The sequence below is a fragment of the Mobula hypostoma genome, chromosome 5 (assembly GCF_963921235.1).
Source record: "Mobula hypostoma chromosome 5, sMobHyp1.1, whole genome shotgun sequence".
Classification (NCBI taxonomy): Eukaryota; Metazoa; Chordata; class Chondrichthyes; order Myliobatiformes; family Myliobatidae; genus Mobula; species Mobula hypostoma.
This window is the reverse complement of record NC_086101.1, coordinates 26,817,736-26,845,211: the sequence shown is the minus strand read 5'-3', so window position 1 is coordinate 26,845,211 and position 27,476 is coordinate 26,817,736. Positions and strand designations below refer to the sequence as shown.

Sequence of the window (27,476 nt, the reverse complement as noted above, 5' to 3'; positions counted from 1 at the left end):
TGCCTGTGTATTCTGGTTTGAGAAAAGCTGCAGAATGTCTGAGCAGCTGCACTTTAGGGTAAGATAAAGATTAAAAGCTCACACCCACAAGTGCATGCCTCCTGACTCTTCACACCCATTTGGGCATTTCTTACAATCCTTTCCTAAATTCGATAGAGTCTCTTTTCTGAATTATTAAGTACTGCTCTATTTGAGTATCTGGAATATCCATTGATCTGACTGTTCTTTTGTATTGAGATATTAAAGGGTCAATCTCTCCTGCTAACATGTAAATGTTGAGTGTCCAGACAAGGACATGCAGGATGTGAGAATTAATTATACTCTGTTCTCTGTTTACCTGTTCTCTGCCTGATGTGATTAAGTATTCTTTGTCAAGTACATTTACCTCTGTTTTAGGTGATTAAGTGGCCTTTGTCTTGGACTATCGCTGTTGCTAGGTTTTCGTGACAAAGATACTATAAAAAAACTCTGTACCTCTGTGCTTAGACAGAGAGACTGACTCTCTGTGAGTGCAGATGGCAGGTTCTCTCTGGTAGCTTGCTACTAATAAAGGTGAAAAAGAATCAATTGTGGTGCTTGTTTCATTACATCGGGTTGATCACCCTTGACAATTTGGTGAGCCAGCCAGGAGTCCAAACGAGTGATCCCAGTGAGACGGTGTCAGCGATAATCTGTGCGGCTGTGACCTGAGACGGATGGGCCCACAAGGTAAGATTCACCTTGATCTCTCCCACTAGCCAGTCGCACAGAAAAACCATTCATCTGATGGGCGACTCTCTAACGGACTTCTAAAGAACCTAATTAAGGACCACCCAAGTGCCACGGTACGAGCGGGGTTCGAGTCCTCTGCTAAGTAAAAGAATAAGGGTGGGGTTCGAGTCCTCTGCTAATTAAAAGAATAAGGGTGGGGTTCGAGTCCTCTGCTGAGTAAAAGGGAAAGAGCGGGGTTTGAGTCCTCTACTAAACGAAAAGAGTTGGGTTCAATTCCCAGTTTGAGGCCATATCTTGAGTATCTACACCCTGCCTTAGACTAGTTGTTAAGTGGGGAAATCCCCCATGCGAAGGTCAGGAACCTGAAGTGCATGAGAGAAAAAGAGTAACTGATTAGTGTTTGAGAGCATTTTAAGGGAGGTTCAAGTCCCCCTGGAATTTGGAGGTCCTCCAGGAACTAAAAAGGAGGTTAGGGTCCTCCGTTGGTAGAGATGAAAATGTAAAATTGTATGGAACAATGGGTCAGACACTAGATAAATCGGTAAATAACACACCATTACTTAAATTATGTAAAGATGACCCAGAAAAAGAAAATGACTATTGTAGATTATCAGCATGTTAGAATAAGAAATTGGGTAACCATATTTGACCTTTGGGTGGAACATAGGATGTTGATAAAGGCCTTAAAGCCAAAGAGGCAATTTGGAAATGCAACACCGGGCAGAAATGGAAAGGCTTAATGTCTAATTGGAGAAAAACGGCAGAAGAATTAACCAATAGATCTAAACAAACTAGCTGGGAGTACAACGCACGTCGGAGGGGGATTAGTGTATGTGATACTGAAGGGAATCTGAAGTCTTGGGAGACATTGAAGGGTCAATGTGAGGATTATGATAATCAAGAGCATAAGAATTATAGGCAAGGTAGTAAGGACAAAACTAATGAGAAAGAAAAGGATAAAAGGAAAGTTAAAGCTGGCACATGGCCAAGTGATTAAGGCATTGGACTAGCAACCAGAGTGTCATGAGCTCGAGCCCCAGCTGAGGCAACGTGTTGTGTCCTTGAGCAAGGCACTTAATCACAGATTGCTCTGCAACGACACTGGTGCCAAGCTGTATGGGTCCTAATGCCCTTCCCTTGGACAACATCAGTGTCGTGGAGAGGGGAGACTTGCAGCATGGGCAACTGCCAGTCTTCAATACAACCTTGCCCAGGCCTGCGCCCTGGAGAGTGAAGACTTTCCAGGCACAGATCCATAGTCTCGCAAGACTAACGGATGCCTATACTTTAAGGCTGGCAAAGGTAAAACTGAGGTACCTCTTGACCTGTCTGGACTGCCCATGCTATTTGATGATAACAAGATCGAGCAGGAGGAGGACTGGAGAGATCAAGCCACAGCCCCCATCTACCCCTCCACCACCACCACTGTATAATGCAAGTACAATCAACAACCGACCTACACAAAGTGCCTCCCCAAGCCAATCCCACGATCCCATAGCCTCTTGAAAGATCGGCCAGCTCAAGCAGAGGCATAAGAGGACCAACAGACAGCGGAATTTTTTGGTGGGAGATGGACCCTTGGTAGACCCCCAATCAGATACCAATACTGATTCAGATTTTGGTACCAGTGATGATGGCCTCGAGGGCTCCGAACCCCCATCCATGCTAGGTAGGGCTATTGAGGGATGGGAGGGCGCAGCACACGGGCCCACCAGGCGACAGCTCCCAAACCGAACAGTTCCCAATCCCGATCCAGCCCAGGTTGCTAATAACCCTACCATATTTGTTTATGCCTCTTGGAAACCCCAAGAAATATGTATGATCATGAGTCAGGCCCCAAAGAGAAAGAATGACCCTGAAGGTTTTATTGATTATGTGATCAGCATGATCCAGATGTTCCAGGTAACCCCACAGGACCTCTATAGTTTGTGTTGTATGTCTCTTACCACTGGCGAACAGGAAAGCTGGAGAGAACATCTGGGAAATCATGCCAACTGGCAAACCTTTTCCCAAGCAGTCCAACCTGCAAACCAGGTAAATGCCATAAAGAATGCCCTCCGGAGGGCTCTACAATGCCCAGTAGACATTACTAAGGTCCTCGAGTGCCGTCCAAAGGCGGGGGGTGGGGAGGGGAACGGTAGTTTCTTTTGGGAACGATTCTGCTCCCTCTACGCCAGGGATACTGCCTATAATGCTGGTAACGCCTCCCCCCAGTTTAACACACTGATTTTGCTGTGCCTGCCTGAGGATGTCTCTAAGGCAATCAGAATTAATGATACGAATTGGCCCGGTAAGAATAAGCAAGCAATGAAAAGGGCAATCACCCATTTCTGGAACCACGGCAGGGATTCTAAGCCAACCAGAGTAAAACCACTGCAGCTCTTACCCAGACCCACGGCGACAGGCACAGACCTGTCGCTTATTACTCTACTAAACTAGGCCCTGTAGCCCAGGGACTGCCCCCTTGCTCACAGATGCTCCCAGCCATTTACTCCCTAGTTACGGCAGCATCAAGCGTCACTCTCCAACAGCCGGTGACTGTTTATTCATCCCACACCATTACGGCTCTACTTACCTCTCACCAGACACAGCACCTTACCCAGGCGAGACTAAGCCGATATGAAATAGCACTCCTTAATAACCCACTCCTTACCTTTGCCTATTGTAACACTGTCAACCCAGCAACCTTCCTAGAAGCACCCCCAGCCGAGTTAGGAGAGCTTCCCCATGACTGCCTGCTGCGGAAACATTTTCTCACCTTGCCCCGACCTGACCTCTCAGATACGCCCATACCTGAGCCACAACTCACCCTTTACGTTGACGGCAGCTTGACAGTCTCTGAGATTGGGGAACGCCTCCATGGATACGCTGACGCTCAGACCTTAGAGAGGGGCTTCCTTCAGCCCCCTGTCTCCATCCAGAAGGTACAGCTATTAGCACTCACTCGAGCCTGCATTCTGTCCAAGGGTAAAAACGCAAACATTTACATGGATTCCTGCTATGCTTTTGTGGTAGCCCATGACTTTGGACAATTGTGGGCTCAAAGAGGGTTCCTGATCTGCTCTGGTGGACCGATTCAGAATGCTACCTATGTAAAGAACCTCCTCCAAGGCTATCCTCCTCCCTGAAAAATTGGCAGTTATAAATGCTCAGCTCACCTGCACGATGATTCTGCAGTGACTCACTGTACACCCACGATTGTGTAGCTTAGTTTCCATCAAACTCAATATATAAGTTTGTTGATGACACAACAATTGTAGGCTGTATCTCGGGTAATGATGAGTTTGAGTACAGAGAGGAAATTAAGAACCTGGTGGCATGGTGCGAAGACAATAACCTATCCCTCAACGTCAGCAAGATGAAGGAATTGGTTGTTGACTTCAGAAGGAGTAGCGGACCGCACGACCCAATTTGCATCGGTGGTGCGCAAGTGGAACAGGTCAAAAGCTTTAAGTTCCTCGGGGTCAATATCACAAATGACCTGACTTGATCCAACCAAGCAGAGTTCAATGCCAAGAAGGCCCACCAGTGCCTTTACTTCCCGAGAAAACTAAAGAAATTCGGCCTGTCCCCTAAAACACTCACTAATTTTTATAGATGCATCGTAGAAGACCCTGTGCCGAAGACGCCGCGCCCCAGCGGCCTCAATGACTATAGACTGGTGACATTGACCTCCCACATCATGAAGACCCTGGAGAGACTTGTTCCAGAGCTGCTCCGGCCTATCATCAGGCCACACTTAGATCCCCTCCAGTTCGCCTACTAGCCCCGACTAGGAGTTGAGGATGCCATCGTCTACCTGCTGAACTGTGTCTACGCCCACCTGGACAAGCCAGCGAGCACTGTGAGGTTTATGTTTTTTGACTTCTCCAGTGCGTTCAACACCATCTGCCCTGCTCTGCTGGGGGAGAAGCTGACAGCGATGCAGGTGGATGCTTTCCTGGTATCAGGGATTCTTGATTACCTGACTGGCAGACCACAGTACGTGTGCTTGCAACACTGTGTGTCCAACAGAGTGATCAGCAGCACTGGGGCTCCATAGGGGACTGTCTTGTCTCCCTTTCTCTTCACCATTTACACCTCGGACTTCAACTACTGCACAGAGTCTTGTCATCTTCAGAAGTTTTCGGATGACTCTGCCATAGTTGGATGCATCAGCAAGGGAGATGAGGCTGAGTACAGGGCTACGGTAGGAAACTTTGTCACATGGTGTGAGCAGAATTATCTGCAGCTTAATGTGAAAAAGACTAAGGAGCTGGTGGTAGACCTGAGGAGAGCTAAGGTACTGGTGACCCCTGTTTCCATCCAGGGGGTTAGTGTGGATATGGTGGAGGATTACAAATACCTGGGGATACGAATTGACAATAAACTGGACTGGTCAAAGAACACTGAGGCTGTCTACAAGAAGGGTCAGAGCCGTTTCTATTTCCTGAGGAGACTGAGGTCCTTTAACATCTGCCGGACGATGCTGAGGATGTTCTACGAGTCTGTGGTGGCCAGTGCGATCACGTTTGCTGTTGTGTGCTGGGGCAGCAGGCTGAGGGTAGCAGACACCAGGAGAATCAACAAACTCATTTGTAAGGCCAGTGATGTTGTGGGGATGTAACTGGACCCTCTGATGGTGGTGTCTGAAAAGAGGATGCTGTCCAAGTTGCATGCCATCTTGGACAATGTCTCCCATCCACTACATCATGTACTGGTTGGACACAGGAGTACATTCAGCCAGAGACTCATTCCACCGAGATGCAACACAGAGCGTCATAGGAAGTCATTCCTGCCTGTGGCCATCAAACTTTACAATTCCTCCCTTGGAGGGTCAGACACTCTGAGCCAATAGGCTGGTCCTGGACTTATTTCATAATTTACTGGCATAATTTACATATTACTATTTAACTATTTATTACTATTTTCTATTACTATTCTATTACTATTTATTATTTATGGTGCAACTGTAACGAAAACCAGTTTCCCCCGGGATCAATAAAGTATGACTATGACTATGACTATGACTAGAAACCATTCTTCTAGGGTGCATCACAGCGTGGTATGGAAGTTTTCCTGTCCAAGACCGGAAGAAGCTGCAGAAGATCGTGAACACGGCGCAGCACATCACACAAACCAATCTTCCGTCCGTGGACTCACTTTACACCGCACGTTGTCAGAGCAGTACTGCCAGGATAATCAAGGACACGACCCACCTAGCCAACAGACTTTTTGTCCCTCTTCCCTCCGGGAGAAGGTTCAGGAGCTTGAAGACTCGTATGGCCAGATTTGGGAACAGCTTCTTTCCAACTGTGATAAGACTGCTGAATGGATCCTGACCCGGCTCTGGGCCGTACCCCCCAGATATCCGGACCTGCCTCTCGGTTTTTTGCACTACCTTACTTCCCATTTTTCTCTTTTTTATTTACGATTTACAATTTAAATTTTTAATATTTTCTAATTTTAACTATTTTTATTATCGTTAATATTTAATATTTGTAATCCAGGGAGTGTGAAGCTCAGAATCAAATATTGCTGTGATGATTGTACATTCTAGTACCAATTGTTTGGCAACAATAAAGAATAAAGTATAAATAATCGGGCGGACTTAACAGCCAAGCAGGCTGTGCAAGAGGCAATTATTATAGTTTTAACTGCAGAGAAATTAGCCATCGCAATAACTAAGTCAGCCCAAGCGCCGGGCACTCCAGACATGGCCACAATCTAAAATCTACAGGGGGACGCCCCTGATTCCAAGAGAGAACTCTGGAAAACACACAGATATGCGCATTCAATGTCCACAGGCCTCTGGCATACCGCAGTTGGCAAGTCTATATTCCTAATATATTACTGCCGATGTTGCTTGATTGCCTGCATGCAGACACCCACCTTGGCAAGGAGGGAATGAGTAATATTTTACTCCGCACATGGTGGCACCCAAGATTGGAAGAAGCTGCCAAAGCAAAAATACAATCCTGTTTGATCTGCCAGAAGACTAATGTGGGTAAGGGGATAAGATACCCCACAGGGAAAACTCCCTTACCAGGTGGGCCATGTGAATGCATTCAGCTTTATTTTATTGAGTTACCGTGAGTGCACTGTTGTAAATATTGCCTTGTTGTAGTAGATGATTTTAGTAGGTGGATAGAAGCCTTCCCAACTACCAATAATAAAGCCTCAACAGTGGTAAAATTGCTACTGACAGAGATCATACCGAGGTTCGGGATACCTCGGCAGATCAGCTCAGACAATGGCCCACACTTTGTGGGAAAGATTAACAAGGAGCTGTGTGAGGCCTTGCATGTTGAACAGCAGTTCCATTGTTCCTATCACCCCAAAGCAGCAGGTATTGTGGAAAGGGCAAACGGCACGCTGAAAAGCAAGCAAATGAAATTGACCTCGGAAACGGGCTGAATTGGTTAAAGATGCTTCCCTTGGCCTTATATCACATGAGAATTACCCCACACTCTGCCGTGGGGGTATCCACGGTGGAGATCGTCTATGGCCGCCAGGAAGACCACCCTGGGATGCCAATTTAACACCCCCGACTCAGGTTGATCTCCACATCATGAGCGAGGAATTGCAGAAATATTTTCGCCAGTTTACATCCTCTCTAAAGTTTCTTCTTTCTCAGGTGCAGAACAACTTTAAGGAACCCAGGGAGCAAGAGGCGGACCAGCCAGACCCAAGGATTGGAGAACTAGTGCTAATTCGTGACTGGGAACGACCCAAGCTTGGACCTAGGTGGAAAGGTCCCCTTCAGGTCCTGTTGCAAACGGCCACAACCGTTAAGATCCAAGGCCAGGAATGTTGGATACAGCTCAGCGACTGCAAGAGATGGCTCCCAGCCCAAGATTAATCATTTATGGACTTACCTCTTTGCTTTATGTTGAATTCAATGCTTCTGGAAGATAACCTGTTTTATCAAACACATAAGTGATTGCATGGTAACCGTACTGCATGCTATCCTTTGGCACAATGTGTAGAAGCACTGTTTGTAGCTAACCCATCAGGGCTATTCTGGAAGGAGCATGACCTAATAGTGAAGGATAGATCAGGGGCAGAATGTAGAGGGAGACAGGGAAAGTTTCGGAGAGGGATATGGGGACAATGTAGTGAGACCCTAAACGATACGACTGTAGATAATCATGCCGGTGATAGGCATAACCCTGGGTGCCTGGGGACCTGCGAGTGGCATGGGGTAAGGGACGGGGAGAGTGGGTAACTAGCCCACGCTGCAAGAGCACAAGGGACTACTCTTTCTGTTTCATGGGGAAAGGATGGGGGTGCGTCACAGCCCAGGTACCCCGAGAAATACCTTTTTGAACAAGCATTGTTTGGACCACTGATATAAGATAACTAAGGGAAAATCTCTTGCGAATGTACCCAAGAACAATGCGTACCCCTTTCAAAGGGAATTCAGTATGTATGTAGATATTGTAATGGGACTCGAGTCAGCTGGATCAGGGACTTTTGAATACTCTTCCCTGTACCCCAAGGAACACTTATGGTATGACAAAGTGTTAACTGGTAATAACACTTGCTATCGAGCCAAAAAAGGATACGTATTCTCGTTCAATAGCACCTGTACTACGGCTACCACCAACCTACCTCCACTCCTCACTATCGGGACAATCGGTTTCCCTTCTGTTCCCTGCCCCCAGAAGGCCCACATCTGACAGCAACTGACAGCCTGGTCTGTGAGTAAGGAATTTCGTGCAGATTGGAAAGATCCTGCTACTCTGAGCTGCTCTTCGGGCCATGGGTTTCTCAGTACTCTCTCTCTAGGGGGTTCGGCAGGAACCATAGCCGCAAAGAACCGTAACTACCTCATTTGTGTGCTGACGGCACTGGAAACAGCACTATGAAAGGATTGGAGGCTATCAACCAGAAGATGGCAGAACTACAACTCTTTGCACAGCAGACTCAATATGCAGTGGATTACCAGTCAGCACAACAGGGAGGAGTATGTGTGATTGTGGGAGACAAGTGTCTTACCCATATTAGGGATGAGTCCTATAATGTATCTCCAGGAGCAACCAGGCAGTTTTAGACAAGGACCCACTGGAGGGGATGGGTGGATAGGCTGGTTACTAGGAGGATCTTGGACATCTTCTTCGCTACACGGAGCAATAATACTGATAGTAGTTATCATAACAGCTGCGTATTGCTGAGTTGCTTTAACACCTGCTGAAAGGTCTTTATGAACAAGCTCTCTGATCCATTCTCAGCACTAATTTAGGTTATCATGGAATGACAAAAGGAGGGAATCACACAGTTTGAAGGGAATTGGGGGATTCTTAGATTCCTGTAAATAATGGGTTAAGGTTGAATACTGACTGTGCCTGTGTATTCTGGTTTGAGAGTAGCTGCAGAATGTCTGAGCAGCTGCTCTTTAGGGTGAGGTAAGGATTAAAAACTCACACAGACCCACAAGTGGATACCTCCTGAGATTTCACTCCTTTTTGGTTTCGACAAAAGGAGGAGATAAGGCAGGGCATTCCTTACATTCCTTTCCTAATTTCGGTAGAGTCTCTTTTCTGAATTATTAAATTCTGCTCTATTTGAGTATCTGGAATATCCATTGATCTGACTGTTCTTTTGTACTGGGATATTAAAGCATCAAACTGTCCTGATAACATGTGAACGCTGAGTGTCCAGAAAAGGACATGCAGGATGTGAGAATTAATTATACACTGTTCCCTGTTTACCTGTTCTCTGCCTGATGTGGTTAAGTGTTTTTTGTCAAGTACGTCTACCTCTGTTTTAGGTGATTAAGTGGTCTTTATCTCGGACTATCACTGTTGCTAGGCTTTCGTGACAAAGATAGTATAAAAAACTCTGTACCTCTGTGCTCATTACAGACAGCCTTCCGTCTCTGTGAGTGCAGATGGAAGGTTCTCTCTCATAGCTTGCTACTAATAAAGGTGGAAAAGAATCAACAATGGTACTTGTTTCATTACATCGGGTTGATCACTGTTAACACACAGATATTGGTTTAGCCGATTCTCAAAAAAGTGGATGCTGTGCTCTGTAATGAGAGTGAATGGGAGTGAAACATCTCAGATTCCAGCTTTAGGAATGTAGGAATTGTTTTATTACTTCAGTTAAAATGTAGAAAAAAGCTTTCAATATTAAACAGGCAGCAGGCCTGAGTAGGGATCTTGACAGGATGAAAGCCTGGACAGATGACTGGAATGTCACCTTTGAGCCTACTAAGTGCAAGGCGATGGTGATGTCTAGGAAGAGAAATCCATCTAACCCCGATCTGTATTTTGGGAACTGCAAGCTGGATTTAAAGGAGCTAGTAATCCTCGGTGTTAATATTGACAGCAAGTTGGTGTGGGATAAACACCTTTCCACTATTTCAAACAAGGCTGGACAAAGACTTGGAGCTCTGCAAACAGAAGCATCCAAACTAGACAAAGAGGGCAGAGCCATGGTTTACAAAGCCCAGGTACGAAGTATCATGGAGTATTTCATGGATGAATGCCTCACAGAGTGTCCTCAGCCAGCTAGATTCCATTCAAAGAAAGGCTCTCAGGATTATAGGTGTAGATGAAGCCACAACTCATGAGAAGCTAGCTATCAGTAGCTTACACTACAGGCGACAGGTTGCTGCAGCTACTGTGCTATACAAAATGCACACCAGCCACAGCCCTGCAGACCTTCGCGCCATGCTACCTTCATCTTATGAGAGACGGCGCACCACACGATCAAGTTTATCTATGCCTGCTCATGCTGTTTCTATGCCTGATGCGAGAACCTACACACTGGATAGAAGCTTCCTTCACTGTGTTATCAGAATCTGGAACAGATTTCCAGATGCTGGGGTTGGCAACATCTGCGATGTTGGGTCCAAGCCTTCAAGAGTCGAGTGCACAAACACCTATCATCTCTGGGAGGGAAGTCACAGGCTTCTTCATAAGCTATCATGAAGGGGACCAGGATGGCAATGCTTGGTTGTTGGTAGGTAGGGTTAATACCTGACATTCAAGAGCACTTGTGAGTTATGTTCCAGCTGGACTTAGTCCTTAAACTGCTGGAGAACAGTACGGAAAGAACAGGTGTTGTTTTCTCCCGGTAGGGATTCGTTTTTAGTTCCAAGTGCTCCTGCCATGTTTTGTCACCCTGCAACCTTATCCTTCAATCTCTTTGAATTATGGAGGACAGCATGTGTATAAATGTCTCTCTCTAGCAGACTTCATCATGATTATCATGACTCCAGTATTTCTACTATTTTTTAATGTTTCTTAATTGTACATATGATTTTTTTTGTGTTCTATCGCTGAGCAGCAGTGAACCATCTGATTGGCCTATCAGAGTTCTCTTTGGGAACTAGTTGACTTGATCAGCATTTCTGATCTGGCTATTGTTCATGATTGCACTTAATATATAAAAAAATGTTTGTTTCTGAAAATCTTAGATGGTTGCAATTAGAGTCAAATTAGCATTCAGTAATGTAACACCCGAGTAACTTAATTGGCTGCAATTTGGAGCTTTACAAAATATAAAGAAAGGCTGTTTTCAAGTACAATGATCTTCCCTCTGACCTTTTCAGGGAGCTTGGAGAGGCCAGGTGATGGTTGCTGTGTTTAAGAGGAATTTAAAAAGGTACATGAAAATGAAGGGAATCGAACATGCAGGCAGATGGGATTTGTTTCATTTGTCATCGTGGGCCAAAGGGCCTGTTCCTGGCTCTACTGTTCTGTGACGTGGATGAACCCATTAACTTGGTTGACACGACTGATGGAAATTCTGGTTCCACATGGCCAAGTTCCAAAACTCTAGGATGGCATTCTATAAATGTCTGTTGATATAATATATTGTGATTTGTGATCGTACCTCAGTTATGCTGCTGAATAATCAGAATTCTACCCCTAGAGTTCAAAGAATGCTTTTCTTTTTTTAATCCAAATTAGAGAAATGGAAAGTAGTAAATGGGACCATTGGCTCATCGGTTTTTCTGGATCCTGAACACCAAGGTGATCTCAGCAGGAGTGAAATTTTATGGACCTTCACTGGCAGCAACAAAAGTCTTGTTACTATTTTGGATTACGTTCCAGATGAACCTGTGGAGAAACCATATGAACAATTCAGATCCCGTTTACAGTTTAACGCTTCTACTGGCTGTCTGCTGGTAGACAGGATAAAACCTGAGGATCAAGGTGTTTATAATTTTGTTGTAGATGAGAGAAGAACATCTACAATAGAATTGCTTCTGTTCTGTAAGTATTCACTTGCTTGTGTACCTCGAAAATGCTGAAGCTGTTGAATTATTTATTCATTTACTCCAGAACTGTACATACAGGAGTTGTGATTATCGATACTATTGTAAATTAATTAGTTTCTTCACCCAGAAGATATAACATTAGTGAAATAAATGTAGCTGTTCAGTCAGCCGCTGTTGTATTTGCATATATATTCACTCTCCCTCTGAGGAGTTGCTATGGAATTGTGATCTACCATATATTTCTGTCCTGGTGAGATGAACCCAGACAAAAGAAAATCTGCAGTTGCTGCGAATCCAAGCAACACACACAAAATGCTGCAGGAACTCAGCAGGCCAGGCAGCATCTATAGTAAAAAAGCAGTCACTGTTTCGGGCCAAAACACTTTGTCAGGACTGGAGGAAAAAAAAGGCTGAGGAGTAGATTTGAAAAGTTGGCAAGGGGAGAGAGAAACACCAGGCGACAGGTGAAACCTGGAGGGAGAGGGATGAAGTAAAGAGCTGGGAAGATGATTGGTGAAAGAGACAGAAGGCCATGGAAGAAAGGAAAAGGGGGAAGGAGCACCAAAGGGAGGCAATGGGCTGTCAAGGAGAGGAGCGAGAGAAGGGAAAAGGGATGGAACATGGAGAAGGGGGAGAAGGGTTGGGGGGCATTACCAGAAGTTTGAGAAATGAATGTTCTGCCATCAGATTGGAGGCTACCTAAAAGGAATATAAGGCATTGTTCCTCCAACCTAAGTGTGGCCTCATCACAATATTATTCGCAGGCCACAGCTTCCATTTAGTGCAGACGAGTAAACCCCAATGAGTAACTGTCAAGAAGACACAACAGCATCTACACTTTCTGAGGTGTGCAAGGCTCTCTGTCCCCATCCTAAGAACTTTGTATAGGAGTACCATCCAGTGTCCTGTCTGGCTGAATCATTTTATGGTACAGAAGCTACAAGGCATCAGACTGCAAGACCCTACTGAGGATAGGAAAAAAAACACTGAGAGGGTCATTGGAGACTCCCTCTCCCCTATTTGTGACTTTTACTGGCAGCGTTGTAGACTGGGCAGCCCGAAGTATTGTTGAGAACCCCTACCACCCATCACACAATCTCTTTAACCCACTATCATCAGCAAGGAGTTAGAGGTTAGAGGTGTATCAGGACTAGGATGGCCAGATAGGGTAACAGGTTCTTCCCTCAGGCTGTGAGATTAACCCTAACTCTAAATCTAACAAATACGCGGCTGCTACCAAGGTCTCGCCACAAGTACAGCGAACTGCTTTACTGTACAGTTTATCTGTGAGCATTTTTGAATGATAGTTTATTATTTATGGTAATGTTTTATGTGTTTGTGATATACATTAAGTATTATGGGTACACTGTGGTCTGGAGGAATGTTGTTTTGTTTGGTTGTATATATGTACAGTCAGAAGACACAAAACTTGAAGTTGAACTTGAAATATAAAGTTCTGAGAGCAAGAAACACTGGGCGCAGGGATATTGTTGGGAGTCTGGAATCAGATGCTATAGTTTTGCGATATGGGGTAAGAAATTAAAAGTTGTGAGTTTTTACACCCCTGGGACACAGCCCATGCTGGTTCCCTGTGAAATTTCACTCTGTAGGCTGTCTTGGAATAGATTCCAGAAAGCAATAACAGATTTCTAGACACTCAAAAAACACCAGAGACAACACTGTTTAAAATAGCAATTCAGCCACAATTGTATTGAACGGCAAAACAGGTTCGATGGCCAAACATCTGATTCCTCCTATTAAATTTTCTTTACCATTTCTCTCCAACCTTTTAGGATTGACAGGGTACTTAAGGCAGAAAATCCTTTTGGAGATGAGGAATTAATTTCTTCACCAAAGATTTGTCACTAGTATGTAGAAATCTCCTGTCCTTCATTGGAACCTGATAGTATCTCCTCTGCATGCAGGCTTTTCAGGTTTTCAGGTGTACCCGTAAGTGAGGTCTATCATTGAACTGTTGGGTTCAATCACAAAGCCATTGAGAGCCAGATCCAAGATTGTCATGATAACAATCTCTTATTTCCTCAGTCATTATTTCTATGGAGTGAGGAGCCCATGGACTGAGGACCTCACACAGAAAAATAGCCTTGACTGCCATTTCATGAAAGGCGCTTATTAATACATTTACTGGTGTCTCGTCTCTCTGCCTGCTGTAGTGCCCTCTTCTGGTAATGTTGTGCAGTTGTCAGCAACAAATTCGAGAAGTAAATTCAATAGACAATAGACAATAGGTGCAGGAGTAGGCCATTTGGCCCTTTGAGCCAGCACTGCCATTCACTGTGATCATCGCTGATAATCCACTATCAGTATCCAGTTCCTGCCCTATCCCCATAACCTTTGATTCCGCTATCTTTAAGAGCTCTACCCATCTCCTTTTTGAAAGCATCCAGAGACTTGGCCTCCGCAGCCTTCTGGGGCAGAGCATTCCATATATCCACCACTCTCTGGGTGAAAAAGTTTCTCCTCAACTCCGTTCTAAATGGCCTACCCCTAATTCTTAAACTGTGGTCTCTGATTCTGGACTCACCCATCAGCAGGAACATGCTTCCTGCCTGCAGCGTGTCCAATCCCTTAATGATCTTATATGTTTCAATAAGATCCCCTCTCAGCCTTTTAAATTCCAGAGTTTACAAGCCCATTCGCTCCAATCTTTCGACATATGACAGTCCCGCCATCTCGGGAAATTAACCTTGTGAACCTACACTGCACTCCCTCAATAGCAAGAATGTCCTTCCTCAAATTTGGAGACGAAAACTGCACGCAGTACTCCAGCAACACACATCAAAGTTGCTGGTGAACGCAGCAGGCCAGGCAGCATCTGTAGGAAGAGGTGCAGTCGACGTTTCAGGCCGAGACCCTTCGTCAGGACTAACTTCCTTCAGTTAGTCCTGACGAAGGGTCTCGGCCTGAAACGTCGACTGCACCTCTTCCTACAGATGCTGCCTGGCCTGCTGCGTTCACCAGCAACTTTGATGTGTGTTGCTTGAATTTCCAGCATCTGCAGAATTCCTGTTGTTCACAGTACTCCAGGTGTGGTCTCACCAGGGCCCTGAACAGCTGCAGAAGGACCTCTTTGCTCTTATACTCAATTCCCCTTGTTATGAAGGCCAGCATGCCATTAGCTTTCTTCACTGCCTGCTGTATTTACATGCTTGTTTTCAGTGACTGATGTACAAGAACACCTAGATCTCATTGTGCTTCCCCTTTTCCTAACTTGATTCCATTTAGATAATAATCTGCCTTCCCGTTCTTACCACCAAAGTGGATAACCTCACACTTATCCACATTAAACTGCATCTGCCATGCATCTGCCCAATCACCCAGACTGTCCAAGTCACCCTGCATTCTCATAACATCCCCCTCACATTTCACACTGCCACCCAGCTTTGTGTCGTTGGCAAATTTGCTAATATTACTTTTAATTCCCTCATCTAAATCATTAATATATATTGTAAACAGCTGCGGTCCCAGCACTGAACCCCGCGATACCCCACTGGTCACCGCCTGCCATTCCGAAAAGGACCTGTTAATCGCTACTCTTTGTCTTCTGTCAGCCAGCCAATTTTCAATCCATATCAGTACTCTGCCCCCAATACCATGTGCCCTAATTTTGCCCACTAATCTCCTATGTGGGACTTTATCAAAGGCTTTCTAAAAATTCAGGTACACCACATCCATTGGCTCTCCCTTGTCCATTTTCGTAGTCACATCCTCAAAAAATTCCAGAAGATTAGTCAAGCACGATTTCCCCTTCGCAAATCCATGCTGACTCAGACCAATCCTGTTAGTACTATCCAGATGTGTTGTAATTTAATCTTTTATAATTGACTCCAGCTTCTTTCCCACCACCAACGTCAGGCTAACCGGTTTATAATTCCCTGTTTTTTCTCTTCCTCCCTTCTTGAAGAGAGGGACAACATTAGCCACCCTCCAATCCACAGGAACTGATCCTGATCTATAGAACATTGGAAAATGATTACCAATGCGTCCACAATTTCTAAAACCACCTCCTTAAGTACCCTGGGATGCAGACCATCAGGTCCCGCGGACTTATCAGCCTTCAGACCCAACAGCCTATCCAACACCATTTCCTGCCTAATATAAATTTCCTTCAATTCATCCATTACCCTAGGTCCTTTGGCCACTATTACATCTGGGAGATTGTTTGTGTCTTCCCTAGTGAAGACCGATCCAAAGTACCTGTTCAACTCATCTGCCATTTCCTTGTTCCCTGTAATAAATTCACCTGTTTCTGTCTTCAAGGGCCCAATTTTGGTCTTAACTATTTTTTTCCTTTTCGCATACCTAAAGAAGCTTTTACTATCCTCCTTTATACTTTTGGCTAGTTTACCTTCATACCTCATTTTTTTCCGCGTATTGCCTTTTTAGTTACCTTCTGTTCCTCTTTAAAAGTTTCCCAATCCTCCGGCTTCCCACTCATCTTTGCTATGTTATACTTCTTATCTTTTATTTTTATACTGTCCATTCCTTCCCTTGTCAGGCACGGCCTCCCCATACTCCCCTTAGGATCTTTCTTCCTCTTTGGAACGAGCTGATCCTGCACCTTCTGCATAATTCCCAGAAACACTTGTCATTGCTGTTCCACTGTCATCCCTGCTAGGGTATTGTTCCATTGAACTTTGGCCAGCTCCTCCCTCATAGCACCATAGTTCCCTTTGTTCAACTGTAATACTGACACTTCCGAGTTCCCCTTCTCCCTCTCAAATTGTAGGTTAAAACTTATCATATTATGGTCATTACTTCCTAATGGCTCCTTTACCTCGAGGTCCCTGATCAGTACAAGCTGTTCTAAGAATCCATCTCGGAGGGACTCCACAAACTCCCTTTCTTGGGGTCCAGTACCAACCTGATTCCTCCAGTCTACCTGCATGTTGAAGTCCCCCATAACAACTGTAGCATTACTTTTGCAACATGCCAATTTTAATTCTTGATTCAACTTACACCCTACATCCAGACTACTGTTTGGGGGCCTGTAGATAACTCCCATTAGGGTCTTTCTACCCTTAGAATTTCTCAGTTCTATCCATATTGACTCTACGTCTCCTGATTCTATGTCCCCCCTCGCAAGGGACTGAATATCATTCCTCACCAACAGAGCCACCCCACCACCTCTGCCCATCAGTCTGTCCTTTCCATAGGACGTATACCCTTGAATATCCATTTCACAGGCCCCGTCCACTTGAAGCCATGTCTCTGTTATTCCCACAACATCATACTTACCAATTTCCAACTGTGTCTCAAGCACATCCACTTTATTTCTTAGACTTCGTGCATTCATATACAATACTTTTAATTCATTACTCCCCTCACCTCCCATATCAATTCCTATTTCACTTGGCCATACTGTACGATCCCTTCTTGAGCTTTCTGCTCTGTTGATTCTGCTGTCATTCTTAACTTTTCTTATTCTCATTTTCCCTTTATCTCCATCCTTATATTTCCAGTTCATCCCCTCCCCCCACTACTTAGTTTAAACACACCCGTGTTGTAGAGGCAAACCTGCCTGCCAGAATGCTGGTGCCCCACTTATTAAGGTGCAACCCGTCCCTTTTGTACAATTCAGCCTTACCCCGAAACATACCCCAGTGGTCCAAGAATGTAAGTCCTTGCTTCCTGCACCAGTTCCTCAGCCACACATTCAGATCCATTCACAAACTTAAACAACATTTGGACTGGTATCATTTGCCTTTTGTGGAAGAAAATTTCAGATATCCTTTGTGTGGAAAAGTGTTCAAATTTCACACATAAAACATTGGCTCCAATTTCAAACTGTCTTATCATCTGTTGTTCTTTGGTTTATTCTGTCGATCTACAATCATTCAGTAAAATGCATTTGTTTGTTCATAACTTGACCAATGAGGGCTAATTTGAAAAAAAGAATGAAATATTACTGCTGATTATTCAACATTTTTCCCACTAGATAAGCTGTCGAAAACTTTCATAAGGAGCTATAGCGACCCTGGCAACACCATCCAACTCACCTGTGAGGTTGATGGAAATCCTCATAAATATGAATGGCTGAAAAATGGAGGGAAAATCTCACAGCGTCACTGGTTAATTAATGAAAGCAGAAGCCTCATCATCTTGACAGACTTGACAAATGAATGTGGAACATACACCTGTGTTGCTACCAATCCTGTCAGCTCTGTCCAGGCAAATTACACCATAAATACCCCAGGTAAGCTTCATTTATAGAGATTTCTTAAAGGTATATGTCATGACCTTTGTGGACTTTGGTATGTAGACTGCGTTAATCAAACAGTAGCAAAGATTGCCAATAGTGGAATTAATAGATATTTTGCTACAATTTACAAAGGGTTTGACTGAGTGAGGATGGGTGACTCCTGGCTGCGTGAAAGGATTGCCAATCACTCTGAAAAAGATGAGGGGAAGGGTAATCAGGAGAAGTTGGTGGATTCTGAACTGTTCTGTGACAGGGATTGGGTGAGACGATGCCTTTTTGAATTCTTTGGGGAAATCCAATTAGATTAACAAAATGAACAACACACACACAAAATGCTGGACAACTCAATGGGTCAGACTATATCTACTGGAGGAAATGAACAGCTGACATTTCATGTAGAGATCCTTCATCAGGACTGGAAAGGAAGGAGGCAGAATCCAGAATATAAGGTTAGGGGGAGGGGGAGGACGACGAGCTGGCAGGAAATATGAGAAGAGGGATGAAAGGGAATGATGTGAGAAGCAAGGAGGTGAGAGGCAGTAGTAGTAAAGGGCTGAAGGAGGAGGAATCTGACAGGATAGGAGACCATGAAACAAAGGGAAGGAGGTGGGGAACCAGAGAGAGGTGATGGACAGTCATGAGGTCGGTGTTGGCGAAGAGCTGAAGTGAGAGGCCACTGGAATAACGGAAAACAAAGGACAGCGGTGGAGGTGGAAGTTGATGGGAAACGGTGTGTGGTTACAGGAAGTTAGAGAAATTGATTCCATCATGTTTTGTGTATGTTGCTCTAGATTTCCAGCATCTGTAGAATCTGTTGCGTCTTGGTTTTATAATACACCTGTCCTCGTTATATGAGTCTTCGGGCTATGAGGATTCACAGTTATGTGAGGAACCTATTTCTACCAACGTCTCGTTATATTCATCCTAAACTCACAGTTATGCAAGGAGCACTGCCTTCCTGCCAATACAAGTCACGTGTGCACACCTCACAGTCTCACTGTTTGGATGAGAAGCACCACTTTCCCGCCAATATGAGTTCTGTGCGCACGCTTCACAATCTCTCTCCCCCCACTCTCGCATTGGTCTTGGCAAAGTGTGGATGCGCGATCTTAAACTTTTGCTGGTTTTACCTACGGTGCAAAGATTTTGTGCTTGAAATATTTAACTATGCCTCCTAAGCATCCAATGTCATGTCTTGGGCCGTCAGCCGAGCGGCAGAGAATCGCTTTAACACTTGAAGAAAAGTTGGAAATTATAAACAGTGCGGCATCTTCTGAAGGTAACACAGCTCTGGGATGCTACTGCTGGGAATAGAATCTTGCCTTTAAAGTTCTTTTGTTGCTTGACAATGCACCAGCCCATCCTAAACATTTGGACAGCATTCATCCTAACATAACAGTGCGTTTCCTGCCGCCTAACACAACATTGCTGATTCAGCCACTCGACCGGTGTGATCCACATTCAAGGCGTAAGTATTTTTTTATGGCGAACTGTCTCTCAGATGCTGCAAGCAACAGATGATTTTGAAAATCCCGTGAGATTACCAACAGTGAGGGAATGGTGGGAGTCGGAACACTTGGCACAAATGGCGATGGACATGGATCCAAGTATAGAACGGAGTCAGCATTTCAGTCGTTCCCTGCCGTCAACCCTTCTTCCCTACAAGCAAATTTAAAACAAAATGCTGCCAAGCAAACAACCCTCACCACTTTATGCAAATCGCTGTAATCTTCCGCTGCCGGCAGTTCTAAGAGTTCTGTGAGTCTTCCTTCACTCCTTCACCCCTTGCTGTGCTTGATATCATCCTGACGACCACAGCCATCCACCTTATCCATGTAAAGCTGCCCGACACCACAACAACAACTCATCTCCCGGAGCGAACACACCTGCCGCTGTTGGTGAGTACTGTACACCAGAGGATGTTAACTTTCTATGATTTATTACATTGAATATTACCATAAATTGATTAAATATAATATAAATGTTGTCTTGTAGTACTGTTTTTGTGTTGTATTGGTATAAAAATGTGAATAAATTACAGATAAAATATATTTAGGAAGCCCTCTGGAACGCATCCCTATTTTCTCTATTTAAATAATTATTCACATTATGCAATTTCACATTATGCGTCAACTTCGAGGAACGTATCCCTTGCATATAATGAGGATAGGGTGTATTGCAGTTTCTGAATTTCAGATCCAAACCTTTCTCTTGCCACCCACAGTTACCAACTATCATATTGATTTGTTTAGTATCCTTTTTCACATAAGTACACTGAAGTAGATTTTTCTTGGTCTTCAGTTCTTGGTCATGGCTCAAGCAACTTAACACTGATTTATACTTGTGTGTACTAGCTTACGCCGTAGCCTACGCAAGTGGGCTACGCCATTGTGAGCATTTATACTTGTGCGTTGGTGTGTTTGTGTTGCTCTGCAATTCACTGTCAAAATGCTAGATGGCGGTGGGGTTTCTATGCCACTGTGTTGAGTTTCTTTGTGTTGAAACGCAACACGAAGAAACTCAAACTTCGAACAATGGTGAGTGAAACTGAAGGAGGGTGAATTTTCTGTGCTTGTCCGGCCACTGAGAGACATGAACAAGGAAATGCATTTGGAATATTTTCGGATGACGGCAGGTAGATTTGATGATTTGGTTCATCGTCTCCAACCATTTATTTTTCATCAGTGTACGCACAGTATACTCAGAGACCGGCAATCACCATTCGACTTTTAGCTTCAGGTGGAAGTCAACAGGCTGTACCAGCTAGACACAAACTGGCGTCAAGCACAGGGTCCTCCATAATTTCGGAGGTCTGTAAAGCTTTATGGAAAGCGTTGCAGCCAGAGTTCCTTCCCTGTCCTTCAGTCACCCAATGGGAAGCTATTGCAGCGTAGGAGGAAATGCGATGCTACTAAGTGGACAAATCACAGTTGTTGCGGCCTGTTTCACCGCGATGTGTAGTTACATTTTTGGGGAGGTGCACGTCAGGCTATGGCATAGGGTACGCAGCTATGCCATACATATGGCATCGATTTGATGCACAAGTATAAGTTTGGCCTTTACAAACTGGGCAGGTTTGACAGTAAGTGTAGGACATCAGGCTTCTCGTATATGACAGCAAAACACCTGGCAGGAATGCATAATCAGACTGAGTGTGGAATTTACTTTACAGGGATTGCAAATGGGGAGACTGACTGATTTTTACTTTCTTTTAACTAGTGGTATGTGGGACAACGATCACATCCTGACTATTGCTGATTAGCTCTGTGTGTCAGATCAAGTAATTTGCCAGCATCTGCTGCTCACTGCTACTTGGGCAAATCCTTCTGTAGAGAATGTGCAGAGAAAATAAAACTCAGGGCTACAGTGGGGAACAGAGATATGTTATCTTTCATTAACACACCTGTGCAAAAATAACATGTGGTATAAAACATGCTGTTGTTCAGTCAGCACACACTCTGGTACCACATATGACGAATTTCATTGATTTGTTCCCAGTCCTGACTATTTCCTCCTCCTTACCAAAAATATTTAGACACCTGCTGAGCTGGAACAATTACCTGATATTTTCAGCTTTTGATACCTACATTACATCTTCCAGTGCTTATGCACACTCAATGGATCAGGAGAAGGTGATTCCAATCTGATATGTTCAAAACAATGCTTAAATTCAAACCATTAAGAAGATTTTTCCTTTCCTTGATAAATGATGTCAGTGGTTGTTTTGGATGTCATCTTTAAAAATCACAGGAGGCCTCTTTTTCTCTTTTGGAGAACATTTTTACCTCTTTCATTTAACTCTTTATGGTATCAGCATCCCTTGTAAGTAGATTAAGTACTGGGTTAACTTCATGAGGTTGCACTGAAGTATCACCCAATGAAAACATGCCCTCAGCACTTTTCCATCAGCTGACAATTTGCTCACAGTCCCTAATATAGGCTCTCGGCAGGTGAGGCACTGACAGTTCTATTTGATAGTTCCCCGAGAATCAATGTAATGTTTCTCTGTTATTGCCCACAGTGAACTTTTCCCTTGGTGTCAGCTCTGCCTCATGTGACAGTATTCTCTCCTCTGAATTCCAGATTGTGGGTTCAGATCTCATTCTAATATCTTAATCAGAATCAGATCCAGGTTTAATATCACTGGCATATGTCATGAAATTTGTTTTTGTGCAGCAGTAGGTTGTTGGAATACATAATTAAAAATACAACCAGTAACGATATTAAATAAGTACAAAAGAGAGCAAAATAGACAAAAATAACAATTTAGTGTACCTGGTTTCATTGTCCATTCAAAAATTCTATGGTTGTTGTCAAAAAGCTGTTACTAAAACAGTATATATGACTTCAGGCTCCTGTACGACCTCCTTGGTGGTCGCAATGAGAAGACAACGTGTCCTGGGTTATGGGGGTTCTTATTGCTGGATACCACATTTTGAGACTTTGCCATCTGAAGATATCCACGATGCTGGGGATGCAAGTTCCAATGATGGAGCTGGCTCGTGTGTAACTTTCTGCAGTTGTCTATCATCCTGTGCAGTGACCCCTCCATACCAGACGGTAATGCAATTAGTTGGAGTGCTCCCCACAGTACATCTGTAGAAATCTGTGAGTGTCTTTGGTGACATACTAAGTCTCTACAAACTCCTAATGAAATGTAGCCACTGTTGTGCCCTCTTTGTAATTGCGTCAATGTGTGGGCTCAGTATAGATCTTCAGAAATATTGCACCCAGGAACTTGAAACTGCTCACCCTTTCCACTGTTGATCCCTTGATGAGGACTGATGAGTGTACCCTCAACTTCCCCTCCCTGAAGTCCACAATCAGTTCTTTGGAATTACTGACATTGAACGCTGGGTTCTTGTGGTGACACCACTCAACTAGCTGATCTATCTTGCTCCTTGTCACCATATGAAATTCTGCCAACGATATTTATGTCATCGGCAAATTTGTAGATGGCGTTTGAACTAGGCCTCACCACACAGTTATGGGTGTAGAGAGACTAGACCATTGTTTCCAATCTATTCTGACTGTCATCCCCCATTGAGGAAGTCAAGGATCCATTTGCAAAGGGAGGTTAAGAGGCCCAAGTTTGGAGCTTGTTGATTGGTACTGAGGGCATGATGGTGTTAAACGTAGAGTTGTAATCAATAAACAGCAGCCTAACACAGGTATTACTGTTGTCAGGTGATTCATGGCTAAGTGGAGTGCCAGTGAGATTGCATCCACTGTAGATGGACGTTGGTGATAGGCAAACTGCAGTGGTACAGCTCCTTGCTTAGGCAGGAGTTGATTCTCACCATGACCAACCTCTCAAAGCACTTCATCACAGTAGATATGAGTGCTACTGGGCAATGGTTGTAGAGACAGCTCACCCAGCTCCTTTTGGGCACCAGTGTAATGGTCGCCCTTTTGAAGCAGCTGGGAATCTCCATCTGCAGCAGTGAGAGATTGACGATGTTCTTCAATATTCACACCAGCTGGTTGGCACAGATTTTCAGTGGCCTACCAGGTACATCAGAGCTCAGGGTGAGCTCAGGTTGGAGGAACAACACCTTATATTTCGTCTGGGTAGCCTCCAACCTGATGGCATGAACATTGACTTCTTTAACTTCCGTTAATGCCGCACCTCCCCCTCGTACCCCATCCGTTATTGCCCATCCTCTGGGCTTCCCCTCTCCCTCTTTCTTTCTCCCTAGGCCTCCTGTCCCATGATCCTCTCTTATCCCTTTTGCCAATCAACTGTCCAGCTCTTGGCTCCATCCCTCCCCCTCCTGTCTTCTCCTATCATTTTGGATCTCCCCCTCCACCTCCCACTTTCAAATCTCTTACTAGCTCTTCTTTCAGTTAGTCCTGACAAAGGGTCTCGGCTCGAAACGTCGACTGTACCTCTTCCTATACATGCTGCTTAGCCTGCTGTGTTCACCAGCAACTTTTATGTGTGTTGCTTGAAATTCCAGCATCTGCAGATTTCCTCATGTTTGCTGCAGCGATTCACACAGGTGTAGTTTTATTCTCTCTTTCAAAGTGTTCATGGAAGGTGTTTACCACATCTGGAGTGAAGCATCAGAGACATTCATAAGACCATAAGACATAGGAGCAGAATTAGGCCATTTGTTCCATTGAGTCTGCTCCCCAATTCAATCATGGCTGATCTTATTTTCCCCTCGTCAGCCCCATTCCCCAGCCTTCCCTCCGTAACATCTGATGACCTGTCTAATTAAGAACCTATCAAACTCTGCCTTAAGTACACCCAACGACCAGGCCTCCACGGCTACATGTGGTATTAAGTTCCACAAATTCATCACCTTCTGGCTAAAGAATTTTCTCCCCTTCTCTGTTTTAAATGGGTGCCTCTCTATCCTGAGGTTGTGCCCTCTTGTCCTAGACTTCCTCTTCATGGGAACCCTCCTTTCCACATCTACTCTGTCTAAGCCTTTCAACATTTGAAATGTTTCAATGGGATCCTGCCTCATCCTTCTAAATTCCAGTGAGTACAAACCGAGCCAATAAACGTTCCTTGTACGCTAATCTTTTCATTCACAGAATCATCCGTGCGAGCCTCCTCTGAACCACTCCCCCCAGTGCCAGTACATCTCTTCCCTCATCTTTTCTTAGATGAGGAACCCAAAACAGTTCACAATATCGAAAGCAAGGCTTCACCAGTGCTCCACAAAGCTTCAGCATCACACCGTGTTTCTGCACTCTAGACCACTTGAAATGGATGCTAACATTGCATTTGCTTTCCTCACCACTGACTCTACCTGCAAGTTAACTTCTAGGGTTTCTGTATAGGGACTCCGAAGTCCCTTTGCATCTCAGATTTTCGATTTTCTTGCCAGTTAGAAAATAGTCTGCTCATTTATTTCTTCTACTAAAATGCACAACCATGCATTTTCCAACATTGCATTTCATTTGTCACTTACTTGCCCATTCTCCTAATCTGTCTCAGTCCTTCTGCAGCCTACCTGTTTCCTCAACACTACCTGCCCCTGTACCAATCTTTGTATCATCTACAGACTTGGCTACAAAGCCATCTATTCCATCATCTAAATCATTGACACACAGCATAAAAAGAAGTGGTCCCAACACTGACCTCTGTGGAAAACCACTAGTCACTGGCAGCCAACCACAAAAGGCATGATTTTAGGTTTTGCCCTGTAGGGAATAACAGTCTGCAAGTACTGCAGGCAGGACAAAATCCCAGAAGTGCTTTCTGGGCCATGGCCCTGTTTTGGTTGTGGTACCTCTTTCAATAGAGAAGGAGAGGATCAAAGCAAGCTGCAGAGAGTTGTAAAGTTGGCCAGTTCCACCATGTGCACTAACCTCTGTCGTATCCAGGACATCTTCAAGGACTGATGCATCAAAAAAGATGGCTTCCATCGTTAAGTAACCCTATCACTCAGGCCGTTCCTTGTTTTCATTGCTTCCATCAAGAAAGAGGTACAGAAGCCTGAAGGCACATATATATACATACTGCAATTCAGTTTTTTTAATCCTATTATTATGTATTGCATTGTACTGCCGTCGTAAAGTCAACAAATTTCACGATGTAGGCTGGTGATATTAAACCTGATTCTGATTAAGTTCACTCTTGTGCTCCAGAATATTTATTTCTCAACCATTATTAACAAATCAGATTTTCTGTTTCAGCAGATTAAATCTTCCTCTTACAAATTGCAACAGTGAAATCATACAAGGCATCACATTCTCCAAAAATACACTGGATAGATCAAGGTTTTGTTTTACAACTACACATAAATTCACCAAGATCTGTGATGAGTTGAATAACCAACTAAATTAATGCAGGCATCGCTGAATAGACCACATTCACCATGCATTCTTGGTGACTCAATTCATGATAACTCAGTTGCAGTAATGCAGTAGACAAGAACCTTCAATCATTATGGATTTGAAGCAACATCGACCCTAATTTAATCTCAAATTCCTGACAGATGAGTCTACCAAATGGTCTGTATTGAAATATGGGAGTACTAATGGTCATTTTCTCAAATGCCTTTTTAAATTGTGTGATTAGATATGCTTGGACTCTTTTCACTGGCAAAAAGGAGGCTATCAGGTGGGTGACCTTAATAGAATTTTAAAAGCAATCAGGAGGAACATAGGAAAGATGGATTGTCGCAGTCTTTTCCCAAGTAGGGAGAGTCTAAAACTAGAGGTTTACAGTGAGAAGGGAAAGACTTGGGGGAGCTGAGAGAAAGGTGTTTCACACTTGAAGGGGTGGGTATATGGATTAAGATGTCAGATAAAGCAGTAGAGGCAATTACAAAATGTAAAATACATTCAGAGAGGTATGTGTGTAGAAAAGATTATGAGCAGGGGTTCAGGATCTTTTTACACCATGGACTAATAGAATTTGCCAATAGAATTTCTGTTGACCCCAGGTTGGGAATCCCAGGTAACTGGGACCATCTCAGAAAGATACTTTGGTTGACATGGACAAGTTGAGTCAAAGCACCTGTTTTTGTTGTTTATAACTCTCTGACTCTGTTCTATTATGTGAATATTTCAATAACAGGTATTTCTGGTGAAGACTCTATAATTATTATTGCGTCAATCACAGCACTGGTATCATCTTTGGTATCTTATAATGGATTCTTGCTTCGGTCATGGTTGAAGAAGAAATCAAACCAAGGTACTGTATGTGTCCAATGTTGAATAGGTTGGGAGCCTTCAATATCCATCACTGAGTTTTGCTGGGTATCATCTCAATAAATCAACCAGCTAGCCAGAATGATATCGCTGTCAGAATGGGTCTGAGGCATGGGAGGGAAAAACTGACTTGGCTTTGTCCTTCCTAATCTGCCTGTACTGGATGTTGTTGACGACAATAGTGTTAGTGGAAGTGAGTGCCAGACAGGCCTTGTGAAGGCAAGTCTTTGCACCTTCCATCATGTTGTGTTTCTCTGCAAGCATGATGAATAGGATTGACTTGCAGTAGAACAGATTTGGCAGCTTTAAAACTAGGCATCTGTGAAACATGATGGATCATTTTCATTGGCAGAAATGCATATGTGTACAGCATGGTGTTCGTAGCCTTTCTGGAGTGCAAACCATCAATACTATAGGTGAGATGTTGTGGGTCTCTTAGTCTTTTCTGTACCCAATGCAATAAGACAATACATTAAGAAAAATACATTCAAAATATATTACCTCAGAAACAAGAGAAAATCTGCAGATGCTGGAAATCCAAGCAACACACACGAAATGCTGAAGGAACTCAGCAGGCCAGGCAGCATCTATGGGACAGAGTACAGTCGATGATTGGGCTGAGTCTCTTCATCAGGACTGGAGGAGAAAAGATGA

At 44.1% G+C, this 27,476-nt stretch overlaps 1 protein-coding gene across 2 annotated transcripts in view; it reads left to right on the top strand.

Annotated features, from left to right (window-relative positions):
- Positions 1-27,476, top strand: part of LOC134346161 (HEPACAM family member 2-like) — a 49,069-nt gene that overhangs the window by 3,688 nt on the left and 17,905 nt on the right. The window contains exons 2-4 of one of the 2 annotated variants that reach the window (XM_063047474.1): positions 11,616-11,921; positions 17,886-18,143; positions 26,689-26,805. In XM_063047474.1, coding sequence (XP_062903544.1) covers positions 11,616-11,921; positions 17,886-18,143; positions 26,689-26,805 — 681 coding nt within the window. The remainder of the gene's footprint in view (positions 1-11,615; positions 11,922-17,885; positions 18,144-26,688; positions 26,806-27,476) is intronic. The other variant, XM_063047475.1, reaches the window with a different exon arrangement.